General features: G+C 43.6%; 1 protein-coding gene across 1 annotated transcript in view; it reads right to left on the bottom strand.

Annotated features, from left to right (window-relative positions):
• Glb1 (galactosidase beta 1) overlaps nt 1-14,236 on the bottom strand; it is a 100,252-nt gene that overhangs the window by 16,911 nt on the left and 69,105 nt on the right. Inside the window, exons 12-15 of the mRNA XM_047531791.1 lie at nt 12,534-12,623; nt 9,358-9,468; nt 7,003-7,134; nt 5,326-5,580 (exon numbers count right to left, since the gene is read on the bottom strand). Of these exons, the coding sequence (XP_047387747.1) occupies nt 5,326-5,580; nt 7,003-7,134; nt 9,358-9,468; nt 12,534-12,623 (588 nt within the window). The remainder of the gene's footprint in view (nt 1-5,325; nt 5,581-7,002; nt 7,135-9,357; nt 9,469-12,533; nt 12,624-14,236) is intronic.

Below are 14,236 nucleotides of genomic sequence, written 5' to 3'. Positions count from 1 at the left end.
ACTGGTGATAATGATGGGCTGTCCTATACAGTGCCTGCTTTGTTGAGAAAGGAGACAGCGTCACAAAGTGTTCAGCACAACGCTTGGATCAGGAACTCCTGGGTGCTACACCATCACCACCCTGTGACCTCCAAATGTCCCATCCTTTCCCATCTCCATACCTTTGCTTCCCTTGAGGAAGGAAGAGAGAAAAGAGGGGGCAAGGAAGCAAGAATGTGTTTGCCCGCTGAAGGGGGAAGATGCTGCCTTTGCTTCTTGGTGATAAAAGTCCCTAGATAACATTTGTTAAGTGCAAAAAGGTAGCTGGCAGAAAGATGGAAAGGCTGATGAGGGCAGAGGAAAGAGAACAGATCTTGGCCTGAAGGAAGAAGGTGGGGAGGGGATTCAGATGTCAGACTTCCTCCTGAGGTCAGTGGGCAGGAAGTGAAGGTGGAGATAGAGAGATAAGTCTGACAGGAAGCCCAGGGAACACAGGAATCACACCTGACGGCAGTCAGGGAGGATGAGGCCCTCAGGGGAGGAGACAGAGGAGAGAAGATGGCTTAAGGAGAGAGATGAAGGTTAGAAAGGCCAACAGGAAAAGGGAGAAGAGAGGGACCGAGACCACTGGGCATGTCTGAGAGCTTTTGGAGGTTGGAAGCAATGAGAGGGGATGCAGCCATGATAAAAGCTCTGGAGAGGCCTCTAGCTGTGCTCACTTACCCATGAACCAGCAGAGAAGACCAGAGGTGGACACCTTCAAAACGGAGGATGAATGAGGGAGGCAGAGAAGGGAGGCGGGGGACAAGTGGGCAGTCAGCTCTTGGAAAAGTATAGTGGTGATGTCTAGGCTGGACAGAGGAGGAACTACAGCCTTAATGGAGAGTTTCAGGTCATTAATAAGATCTAGGAGCAGGCTTGGCAGATATGAGCAATTTGGGGGATAGAGACATGGAGGCAGAGAGAGGAGATCAAAGCTAAAACTCAAGCAGGAGGATCACGTAAACCCAGGAGCTCAGGATGATACAAATAGCTTAAAACCCACGTTTATCATGTGCTAGGCCACGAAACAAGCCTCCTTTGGTTTAAAAGGATCATACAAACCATCGCAGCCATCATCACAATTTTTTTCTTTGGTCTTGCTGGGAGTTGAGGGTACAGAGCCTCTACCACAGCTACATCCCTGGTCACATCATCCCCATTTAATTTTAAAACATTTCATCAGCCTCCAGAGAAATCCCATACCCAATTATAAGTCACTGTCTATTCCTACTCTCAACCTTAGGTAACCATTAATCTACTTTCCGTCTCTACAGATTTGCCTTTTTAGAACCTTTAATATAAATGAAGTCAAACAACATGTGGTCTCTAATGTTGGTTTTTTTTTGGTTTGTTTAGCTTTTTTTTTGATACTAGGAATTGAACCCAGGGGCACTTAACCACTGAGCCACATTCCTGGCCCTTTAAAAAAATGTTTTATGTAGAGATAGGGTCTCACTGAGTTGTTTAGGGCCTCACTAAGTTGCTGAGGCTGGCTTTGAACTCATGATCCTTCTGCCTCAGCCTTCCGAGTTGCTGGGATTATAGCCGTGCCACCATACCCGGTCTGGTTTAACTTAGCATATTTTCAGACTCATCTGTGTTGTGATATAAGTGTTCTGTTCTATTTTTTTTACTGAGAAATAGTAGTCCAGTGTATGAATATGCCACAATTTATCTATCTAATCCTCAGTTAATAGATATTTCTAGTTTATGGATATCATAAAAATTATTGCTATGAAAATTCACATGTAAGTCTTTATGTGGACATTTTTGTTGTTACTAGAAGTAGAATTGCTAGGTCCTATGGTAATTCTACATTTAACCTTTAAAGAAACTGCCAAACTGTGTTCTTGTTCTGAATGGTTGTACTATTTTATACTCCAACCAACAATCAGGAGCATTCTTTTATTTTGTATCCTTGTCAACATTGGTCATTGTCCCTCTTATTATTAGAGTCATTCAGTTGGAGTGAAGGAACATTCTATTGTGTGTGGGCTTTTGTTTTGTTTTGGTCCTGGTACTGGGGATTGAACCCAGGGGCACTCTACCGCGGAACCCTATCTCCAACTCTTTTCAATCTTTATTTTGAGACAGGGTCTTGCTAAGTTGCTGAGCCTAGCTTCAAACTTGGAATCCTCCTGCCTCAACCTCCAAGTAAATGGGATCACAAGTGTGTGCCCCTGTGCCAGGCCTCGCATTTCTGATGATTAATGATGTGGAGCATCATTTTCATGTACTTCCTAGTCATTTGTATATTGTCTATTCAGGTCTTCACCCATTTTTTAAATGGGGTATTCTTCCTATTATCGAGTGTTAGGAATTCCTCATGTAGTCTAGATTTAAGTCCTTTGTTGAATATATGATTTGAAGATTATCTTTCCCCAGCCTGTGCCTTAGGTTTTCATTTTCTTGATCTGTTTTGACAAGAAAACATTTTTAACATTAAAGTCCAGTTCACCAAGTTTTTCCTTGAAGGATGATGCTTCAGGTGTTAAGTCTAAGAGGACATTTCCCTAACCCAAGGTCACAACGACGTTTCTCCTTCTAGACGTTTAACAGGAACTTAAGTGAGAAATCGATATTTTTATATCCTACTATGTGCTTTAAAATCTCACACATAGAGGAAAATTAAACAACACACTTCTAAAAAGTCTGGCTCAAAGAAAAAATCAAATTAGGAAATATTTCAAATACAATGATAATGAAAATACATTTTGCTGAGATTTTTTTAAAAAGCAAAAAAAATAGAAAAGGTAATTTATTTGACATACACCATGTACCTTTTTTGCTCTTGCCTTCTCCAGCTTTTTTTTTTTTCCGTCTTCCTCTTTTGCTTTAGGGTGAAATTTCTCAAAGAACGTGTCTGAGTGTTGGTGTTCACGTGCTCGTTTCTTACACTACGTTCTTCAGCAGAATGCAGTCTGGCTTCCAGATGCTTCTCGCCCCTGGAGCTGCACTAAGGTTCCCAGGGACTTCCTTCCTTGTTGCCAAATCCAGCAGCAGTGTGTCTGTCATCACCTCACTTGTCCCTCAGGAGCATAAACATTGGCTTTCCTCCTCCTCCTCTGGTCTCTCCTCTTCGCTATGTTTGGGTGCCTCAAAGATCTGCCTTAGGTCTTTTCTTCCTTCCCTATCCTCTCTCCTCAGGGAATCTCATTCATTCCATGTCTTCAATGGATCATTTATATGCACAGGATTTTTTACATGTATTCCCAGCCCAGATCCCTCCTTTGAATTCCCAATACACAGATCCAGTTGCTCCCCTCCCGGATCTTCTCTCAACTGTTCTTAAAGGCCCCTGCCATGGTCTGAGTATCTGTGTCCTCTCCCAAATTCCCATGTTGGAATCCTAACCCCCAAGGTGTTATTTGGAGATGGAGCCTTCTGGAGGTGATTAGCGCTTGAAAGTGGAGCCCTCCTGGACGGAATTAATGTACATATAAAAGACCCTCAAGAACTCCCTTGCTCCTTCCACCATTTGAGAAGGTGCTCTCTATGAGGAAGCAGGCCCTCACCAGATAATGAAGCTGCAGGTTCCTTGGCCTATAATCCCAGGGGCTCGGGAGGCTGAGATAGGAGGATCCAGTTCAAAGCTAGCCTCAGCAACTTAGTGAGGCTCTCGGCAACTCAGCAAGACTGTCTCTAAATAAAATATAAAAAGGACTGGGAATGTGGCTCAGTGGTTAAGCCCTGGTTTCAAACTCTGGTTTTAATCCCTGGTACCAAAAGCAACAACAAACAAAGCACTAAGCCCCTCAAAGTCAAGTTGACCAAATCCAAACTCAGGATCCCCCTAGCCCTATACCAGCTCAAGTCCTTTTCTGATGCCTCTTTCAGTAAATGGCAACATCTGCCTTGTTCAAGCCTGGGACCCAAGTCATCTAAACCCTCAAATGCATATCATCTTATTTATCTAATTTCAAACGTCTCTCAAATAGCAGATGTCACTTCCGTCTTAGCCACCCATCGCCATCCCAGTCTCCCAACAGCCTACGGTCCAGCCTGCCAGACAGTTTCCTTGAATCCTCAAATCCCTCCCCCAACCACTCAGCACAGTGGGGTTGGAGGGGCTTGCCACATCAGTCATATCACATCCCTCTCCTACTTCATTGGTTCTCAGTCTAAAGACAAAACTTTGAGATGGCCCATGAGGTCTGTCCCACTCTGGTCTCTACCTACTTTTCCTTCTTGCCATTTTCCCCTCCAACCACATGGCCTTGCACATGCTGTTCCCTCTCCCTGGAACACGGGTCCCTCTCCTTCTGGCTATGTTAATTCTTCTCATTCATCTCTATCAATTACCACTGTTTTTCTTTTTAAACCAGGGATTGAACCCAGGGGTGCTTAACCACTGAACCACACCCCCAGGCCTTTTAGTTTTTTATTTAGAAATGGGGTCTCGCTAAGTTGCTGAGGCTGGCTTCGAACTCATGATTCTCCTGCCTCAGCCTGGAGCCGCTGGGATTACAAGCATGGGCCACCGCATCTGGCTTCAATTACCATTTTCTTAGGGAAGGCTTCCCTGATTCCCCCAACAAGGTCACAGGCCCCAATTATTATCAATCGCATATCTCACCATAGCATCCACCACAACTGCAGTTTTACCATTTAATTTGAGTGGTCAGTTCCTTCAGGTCTATACTCTACTACACTGAAAGTTTCATGAGGGCAAAGGTCACATGTGGTCGTATTCACTAATGGATACCAAGTGCCTGGTCCAAGACTGGGGCACATAGCAACCACGGAAGAAAGATGTGTTGAGTGACTGAGTGATGGTAAATTCATCTAGGATGAAAACAGGGCTTGAGTGAAGGAAGATATACCAATGTCTTTAAAGAATTAGGGAAGTCAAATGGACAGGGATGACTTGAGGATGATTCAGATAATGGCAGAAGTCCCAGAGGTGTGGGCTGCCTGAAAGGGTGTAGGAGGTGGTAGGGTTCTGAGAGGATTGAGTTTGGCCTGGAGGAAATAAAAGCAGACTCTCCTGGAGAGAGTCACCCTTTTTCCTGGACCAGAATTTCCTTAGGGTAAGGAGGTTCTCCTCATAAGCACAGAATAGGCAGGAAAGGTGCCACTCACTGAGAAGTTCTCAGCCAGTGAATACAGGGCAGATGGGGCTCCTCCAAGTTGGCCACAAGTCCCTAAAGAGTTGTCCCAATCCATTCACGAGGAAAGAATAAACACACACAGAAACCCCACCCCCTCCACAGAAACACAGTATTTCATTAACAGCTTTTCTGATTCTTTCTCAAACCAGATCTCAGAGGCCTGAATCCAAACTCTTTCCACGAAGACACATACCTTGGTCCATCCAGAAAACTGGATGAAGGTGTCCTGGGGCAAGTCAGGGATGCCGCTGGGGATGGAAAAGTTGCCCACATAAAAGGCTGGCAGCGTGTAGTTGGACGAACTGTCAGCGCAGTCCTTGTTGTGGCAGCCAGCGCCCTGGTCACCCCAGGCCCCCAGGCGGCTGCGCACTGCATCCTCGGTGTCCAGCGGGAAGATTGTCCAGTTTGTGAGGATACTGGAGTTGAGGGTCAGGTTAGAAACCAAACCCTGCAAAGGAGAAACAGCACCATGAGACGGGGAGGGAACGGGGAAGGCTTCAGGCGTCGGTGCTGAATTCTTGCGCAAAGCAAACTGGGGTACAGACCGCAATGGTAATGCGTCTCAAACTCCTGGTACGTCCAAGCAGCATGGATGAGACAAACGAGCATGCGTCAACGGTAATGATGACGATGGTACATCTCAGGACTGGATTCACAGGGGATGGGGTGGGGGCAGCTGTGGCAGTAGTTTACGCTCAGGGCTCATCTTACTTCTCATTCCCAGTTTTTCAGGTGGGAACTCCTCCATTCTCAGAGGGATCCCATACCAGGTCTCAACTGCCCATTAGTGATTCAACAAACATTAAGCAAGTGGCTGTGTGCCAGGTTCTTTGCTGGGTACCGGAGATACAGAGACTCTGTAACAGAGTCTTAGTCACTCCATAGGTCAGTGAGGCTCATGAGAGAGCCAGGCAGGAAGCCCGGGGATTGCAGCCTGAACAGGAGGATAGTAAGAGAGACATGCATCCTGGAGACAGAGGCTGCCCATACATTGGTCCCTAAGTATGCAACTGCTTGACCTCTGAGTTGCCCCCAGGAGGGGCAGGAAGGAGCTCCAGCCCCCTCTTCTGTCCTAGACTGGGTGGTGCCACAGTGCCTTCACTGAGCCTTCCCTCCTCTAGCTGATGGCGAGCCACCAGAGGGGCAGCCTGCACCCACCGAAGCACCTTGTAGGACTCTGTGCAAGCTTTAAAAAAGTTTGCTGGACAATGATCTAGAAATATTTTTAAGAAAGACTTTTTTGGACTAGACATCTAGACACAGTAAACAACAGAGGCTAGAGGCAAGGAAGGTGCAGCAAGGGAAAAGACATCCTATAATGTGAGTTTGGCATGGGTGGACCACCCAAGTCTACGCAGCAGAAACGACCAAAGGCTAAGCCAGCGTTGTTGGCAGGGGGTGCCTCTGGTGAGCCAGGTGGGTTTTCAAAGCAGAGGAAGAAGCACAGCAGAGTGGCTTCCTCCTTCCGTTTCTTTCTACATTATGACTAAACTCAAATACAAGGGAAGGGTTCTGTTTGCAAAGCTCAACTTTCTCATCACTTGCAGAGGCAAAGAGCTCTTCAAAATAAGTCATCTCCTAGGCTGCAAAACAAATCAGGGTGTTTCACTCATCAAGCTTGGTAAACTGGGTGTACTCTTTCAAAGGGCTTCTATGACCTTCACTAGCTTGATGGTGGGGATCATTTCACAATGTGTCAATATTACACTGTATTCCTTGAATACAAAAAATTAAAATCTGCCCCTATGTTATTAAGATAGAAAGAATGTATATGTGAGCTTTTAAATGGACATATAAAAACTTTTTCTGACTGCTTAGACACAGTCCTGTCAACCCTTGAGCCTCAGACCCCACAGTGTGGTAGTCCTACCTTAGAATCGTTGATATATCTGCCGTAGTTCACACGCCCCATGTTCTCCACCAGGAGGTCCAGGGTGGCTCCAGCTTTCCCTGTTATATTCAGAGGGATCATACTGTTTCGCTCAAGGATTCCTTGGGGGACCTGTAGGTTCAAAGTCAAAAGAGCATTGAATAGAAGATAAAAAGATCAGTGAAGAGGCAGTTTGCTGAGTTAATTTAGCCCTCATTCTCCTGTGCCCGCCCCCCATTTGGTACCAGGTATTGAACCCAGAAGCGCCTTATCCCTGAGCATCCCCAGACCTTTTTTTATATTTTATTTTGAGACAGTCTCACTATGTTGCTTAGGGCCTCAAATTTGGTGATCCTCCTGCCTCAGCCTGCATATTCTCTCACTCATTCTCTCATTCTCCTGCCTTGAAGTGTCGCCAGACTTGTTGAGAGTGCTTTGTTAGCCCTTAACCCAAACTGGTCGAGTGGCCACATGTCCCCAGTCACTCCTTCCTAAATAGGGAAATCTCCAGACACAGCTCTGAGCATGGAAAGGGCTAGGTTGGTCTCCTGAAATATCAAAATGAATCCAAAGAGAAATCCAGCAGGGAACAGAAAAGTCCCCTGCTTCTAGGGCCTGAAGCAGAGACATGATTTGGAGGAGCTGAGGATATGTTAACCTACCTTCCTGCTTTGGAATGTTTTACTCTGCATCTATTTTTATTTTTATTTTTTAAATTTTAAATTTTTAGTTTTTGGTATTGGGGATTGAATCCAGGGGTGCTTAACCACTGAGTCACATTCCCAGCTTTTTTGGAATATTTTATCTAGAGACAGGGTCTCGCCAAGTTGCTCAGGACCTTGATAAGTGGCTGAGGCTGGCTTTGAACTCACAATCCTCCTGCATCAGCCTCCTGAGCTGCTGGGATTATAGGCATGCACCACCATGCCTGGCTGTGCATCTATTTTTAAAGGAAGGAGTATGGAGGCAAGTACCAGGGGAAGATTCCTACTAGAGAAATTGCTTTGTGTTTTCACAGCACAACAGTCAGTCATAAAGAAAAGCTTCTAAACAACATAGAGATATGAGGCAAAATCAGATAACAGAGATAAAATCAGAGAGTTAGGTGGAGTAGTCTCACCTCAAAATACTTGATATGATGCATTAACCATGAAAATTATATAACAGAATGAAGGAAAACAATAGATACTTTTATCTAACATATTCCTAATTTTTTAAAAGGCTGTTCAGAGCTGGGGTCATGGCTCAGTGGTAGAGCACTTGCCTAGCATGCATGAGGCACTGGGTTCAATCCTCAGCACCACATATAAATAAATTAAAAAACTAAAAAAAAAAAATTCAAAAAAAAAGTTGTTCAAGTTTTTTAAAAAACTTACATTACACTGATCACAATTCACTAAGACAACTTCTCATTTGGAAGCCAAGAAAGAATCGTTAAGCACAGCACAATGTCTTAGAAACTTGTTCCCACTGCAATTCATACCAATTACAAATGGAAATATTTTAGCAATGAAAATCTGATGAACACAATTCCTAAGCATTTTCTAGGACCATCATGTCATCTGTAAATAATGGCAATTTTATGCTCTCAAAAAAAAAAAAAGGAAATATCTTATTTAAAAAAAGTGTTTTTGTTTTTTGTGATTTCAGGAATTTAATCTCACTGAGCTATATCCCCAGCACTTGTTAATTTTGAGACAGAGTCTTGCTAAGTTGCCTGAGGCTGGCCTCCAACTTACAATCTCTTGCCTCAACCTCCTGTGTTGGGAGATTATGGATGTGTGCCACTGTGAACAGTCTTAATTTAAAGCCTTCTGAACCATTTTCCTTGGTTAGCAAAATCATTTTATGTGCTCTTTCATATGACTGTTTCAATGAGAGGAAGAGTTACCTTAAAATGTATCTGTGTTTTGTTATAAAACAGAGTTCTTGGTGCCTTTAAGTTATAAAGTTAAGTCAGAATATAATTTCTCATTCAAGTTGAGGATCCAAATTCAATGAACTTTGTATCACGGCATGTAGAAAACTGAACTGGAAATGGATCCTGTCCTTAACAAAGGCCTGGGCCACATGCTGGAGTCAGACAGAGAAGGATGACCTTGGGCTGAAGAGGCCACAAAAAGCCTGCCCGAGGATTGGACTTTGAGCATAGCCCTCAGAAAGGTGTGGGGTGCATTCCAGGCAGACGGGGCATGTGCAAGGCCCCCTCAGCAAGCAAGGGGCACAATTAAAAGGCATCAAGCGGAGAGGCAGAGGCTGAAGAGGCGAGCAAAGGCCTCAATGGCCATGTTAACAGGTGCAGACTACACGTTCCCCAACTGGGACAGAAGTCCACCATGCAGAGAGGATTCTTACCCCATTCACTGAGACATAGGCCCGATCGTGGACTCCATCATTGGGAGCGTAGAGGGACGAGTCGCTACAGTCTTGGGGGAGTGTTGTTCGGTACAGCACGAACCCAAAATACTGGTAGAAATGGATTTAAGAAAAATGCATCACACTTGCTGTTCATTTAACAAGAACCTGTTTTCACTTGTATTTAAGTGATATTTTCAAAAACCATTTGGAATGACGAGTTTCCCCCACCCCCAGCAAAATTCAATCTGCAAGAAGAGAACTAGCTCAGATTTTTGGATCTTAGAACAACTGTCCTAAAACTCAGCAGCATGAAACTGCAGAGCATCTCATGAAGAACCCCTCTCCCATAATGGGGGACTGGACCCTGGGCAGGTTAAGTCATTTGCCCAGAGTGACTCAGAGGATTGGATCATAGATGTCAAAAGTTGCTGCTGTTAACTCAAAAAAACAAAACTATGAAAAAACCACCAACAACAAAACAAACAAGATAAACAAGTACCAACAAAACCAAGAGATGAAATTCTGCACAGTAAAATATTTTCCAGGTTCTTGGGCTATATCTGCTCTAACACACAAAACAAGACTCAATTTGAAACTATTACCAGTGGAGCAACAGGGGCAGAGGGTTTTGAGAAACTCAGGTTGTGACTTTGCTAAGTCAGAAGTTATTCTGAGATCCTGACATCCCTGGTCCTAAAGAAACACCTTAGACCATCAGCCTCAGAGTCCATGGAATTACGGTTATTGATTTTGCCTATTTGCTTCTTGCTGTGGACATTAACCAAAGCGCGCTGGGACAAGAATCCTGAGTTATGAATGAGAAACCAAATAGAAATCTAGCACGGAAAAGACAGAAAGTGTCCTAATTCAAGGGCCTGAAGTGGAAAGGTGATTTGCGGGAGCTGAGGAAAACATTAATCCACTTTCCTGCACTGCAGGACCAACCCGTGACTTAAAGCACAAGAGCACCTGCCCCTAGACACCAAATCTCTGTCTCCATCTTGTTTAGAGACTCACCAAAGTGGTGGGTACTAAAGCAGAGGCTGAGAAAAAACTTTGCACAGGGCTTCCAGGAGGAAGCGGAAACTGGGCTGTTCCTCGCACAGGTGTGGCTGAGGCACAGGGCCAGGCCCCTCTTCTGCAGCCTGTGCACCCCACACGGTTTCTCTGAAAATAAATGTTCTGTGGGTTCACCCCAGACCTGAAAGATCCAGGACCCAGGGAGCTCCACCCAATTCTAAAGCAGAGTGTCTGAGAAAGAACCCTGGGTGCAAGTGTTTATATGTTAACCTGGAGGTCACTCTCCAGACTCCAAGCCTGGAGTGTCCCACGGTGCTCTAAGTGAAGGCAAGTTCTGCTTGCTGGTTTTTGTTTGTTTTTTTGTTTTTACTTTTTTTTGCAGTGTTGGGAATTGAACCCAGGGTCTTGGGCATGCTAGGCAAATGCTCCACTACTGAACCATATTCCCAGCCTGCAAGTTCTATTTTATAGACAAGAACACAGATGTACTGCTACTGTGTGCTACAACTGAAGACAGAACCCAATCCAATGTTAATTAAAAAATTAACTTTAAAAAAAAATTATTAGTTTTGGTGCCAGGGATTGAACCCAGGAGTGCTCTAACCGCTGAGGTAAACCTCCAGTTCTTTTTATTTTCTTTTTTAGTTTGAGGCAGAGTCTCACTGAGTTGCTGAGGCTGGCCTTGATCTTACAATCCTCTTGCCTCAGTCTCCTGAGTAGCTGGGATTACAGGCCTGAGCCACTGCACTCAGCTTAATTATCTACTTTCTTGACCATGAAATAAGACTTGTTGACATAAAATCACAAGTATAATAATAGTAACTGGAGGCAAATATACTAAGATTAGACATGCTGTTTTTATGTCACCTGACTGTTCAGATTTCTTCCAGAAGGCAATCTTCACAAAAAAAAAAAAAAAAAAATCAAAATCAGAAAGGAAGACTCAGTAACCAATATTTCAAAAAATAGGGCTGAGATCCTAACCAAGAAATCAATTTTAACAAGCAACACAGGGACAAACTGATGCCATCCTGATATCCTGCCCTGAGAAGGACAGGTCACCTCCATTGCGCTCATGACAAAACCATTTTACTGAATCTAATTGGTGAGGCACAGCCTACGATTAGCCTGAACTCTTCAAAAATGTCAGTGTCAAGAGAGAGAGAGACCTAGGAACAGTTTTAGATGAAAGAAAACTAAAGAGACATTATAACTAAATGAAATGTGAGATCATAGATGGGAAATTGGATTAAAAATTAAAAGGGAGATTACTGGGATGCTCAGGGACACTTGAATAGAGAATGTATTTAGATAACAGGATGGTATCAGTGTTAAATTACCTCAGTGTGGAAAAAAAATTTACTAAGTGTGATCACTGTACTGTGGTCATATAGGAAAATGTCCTCTTTCTTTAAAAAAAAAAAATGCCGCACTATTTAAAAGTGATGCAGATAAACATGATTAAAAAAAAGAAAAGTTGTTGACTATGAACACACATGGAAAGAGAAACAAAGCAGGTGAAACAACTGCTCGCAACAGGTGAATCTCAACAAAAAAGTACACAGGTGTTTGTTGTTCGATTCTTGCAACTCTTTTAGAGCTAAAATTTTCAGAAATAAAAAGTTGGAGAAAACGTCTTAAAAAGAAATAAGATGAGGCAGTGCCTGGAGATTCAACACATACAAATATACACACATTAACAAGAAGATGTGCTCCAAAAGCAAGAAAAGAAGCTCTAGAAACCCAGCTACCAAGAACACAGAACCTACACCTTTGGGCTAATTCAGAACAAATAACTTCCTGGGGTATTAAAATAGGGGTTCTCCACTGATGTCTAGAAATAAGGATTCAGTGGACCAGCCGATGAACTCAGTGTATGACTCGTACAGGAGTATGCTGAAGCAGCTTGAGCTACTTCCAACGTGAGTGATAAAAAAAGGACTGGGAGGAAAACGTATTAAAAGGTCAGTCCCCTGTGTAGAAAGATCAGTCCACAGTGCAGTGCTCAAAGCCCAAGAGCTGGAAACCCAGGGCTTGCTTTCCTGGGCTCTAACTCACTCAGCATTTTGTCCCCTGAACTCAGAACAAGCACAAGGCAGAAGGCACAGTTTTGCCAGTAGAAAAAAGATAAAGCATTACCTCTGAAGGCCTACCTGTTTCACCTGCGTAAATGTCAAGGGATAAAGGCTTTCTATGGGTCCACCAGGACACAAGATGTCCAGAGCTGCCTCCACTGTTTTTAACTGAAAAGAAACAACAGCAGCATTCACTCAGTTGCTTGTCGCTGGTAATCAGAGAGTGACATTTTGTCCAATTTGTCAAAGACCTGAGTAGCTTTGACCAAATCCCTCAATAAAACCAAGTCATTCAAATTCCAAATTCACTACTGCTTCCTAGTTACCAGTTACCTCCAGTCCTCTATCCACTCCCCAACTCTTGATGAAGATGTAAACAATGGTAATCTTTTTTTTTTTTTTTTTTCATCTTTTTTGGTATTGGGGATTGAACCCAGGGGTACTTTACCACTGAGCTACATCTCCAGCCCTTTTTATTTTGAGCTCGGGTCTCCCTAAATCACTGAGGCTGACCTCGAACTCGTGATCCTTCTCCCTCCACCTCCTGAGTCACTGGGATTACAGATGTGTGCCACTGTGCCTGGTTAAATGATAGTAATCCTACAAGAGTTTTAAACATGCCCATTCAGATACACAACGTGCTCAGAGCTGGCTGTAAAAGACCATAAAATGAATGAAAACCAAAGTTCTGAGGCTGCATTCTTTGTAAAGCGTTCTACAACAACTTTGATAAAACTGTGAAGTAAAGATAGTAACTAGAGGCAAATTATGCTAAAATTAGATATGCTATTATTATGCCAGCTTGCAATAACTATCGCAGAGTTACTTCGCCCTCCCCTGAGCTTGTAGGCAGCAAGTGTTCCAGCCTGTGTCAACCCTCAGTTGCTTATCTTTGTCTTCCTTGCCAGACTGGCAGGTCCCTCAGGGTAAGACATGAACTGTGCTCACTTCCCCTGCCTGGCACTCAGTACACACGATAAACATTTATCTTATTCACTCCAAGGGATTGTGTGTTCCTGCAATCCAGGATGTTTATTCTGATGCAATACCACCACCAAAAAGAACAGCTCCCAGTCACTGCATGCCTACATCCTTTGGATGAGATAGAGCATTTTACACCCACTACTTCATTAGATTTCACAGTTGCCCCATGAGGCAGGTATTGCTGTCCTGTGTTAGATGGGGCAGCGGAGACTCAGAGAGCTCACATAAGCAACGGCAGAGCCAGGATTTGTAGTTCTGTTTAGCTCCAAAACCCAAGCCTTTCTACTGCATGATACTGGTTAGGAATTTACAACCTCTTTCTATGATTTCTTGCTGATATGCAGCATTGAGGGAAATTTTTTTTTTGGACTGGGGATTGAACCCAGAGGAACTTTTACCACTAAGCCACATCCCCAACCCTATTTTTTTTATTTTGAGACAGGGTCTCACTAAGTTGCTTAGGTCCTCACTAAGTTGCTGAGGCTGGCCTTGAACTTGTGAGCCTCCTGCTTCAGCCTCCTGAGCTGCTGGGATTACAGGTGTGTGCCACTGTGCCCTGCACCCTAGGAAAATAATCTTAATGACAAGTTCATCAAGTTGGCTACTCACATGGATGCTTACCCATGTGGATAACTAAAGCAATACAACTTGTGTTATTCTATATAAATTATATTCTACATAAATTTCATTTAGTCACACACCAATTTGCTAACCTTAAATTGTGCACAATGAAAAGTCACGTCACACAATTTTCCTTCATGATAAACAAATGTGCTTTTGGCATTAAACTAGTTTTT

The sequence above is a fragment of the Sciurus carolinensis genome, chromosome 17 (assembly GCF_902686445.1).
Source record: "Sciurus carolinensis chromosome 17, mSciCar1.2, whole genome shotgun sequence".
Taxonomy (NCBI): domain Eukaryota; kingdom Metazoa; phylum Chordata; class Mammalia; order Rodentia; family Sciuridae; genus Sciurus; species Sciurus carolinensis.
The sequence above is the reverse complement of the archived record's forward strand: the minus strand, read 5'-3'. Positions and strand labels throughout refer to the sequence as shown.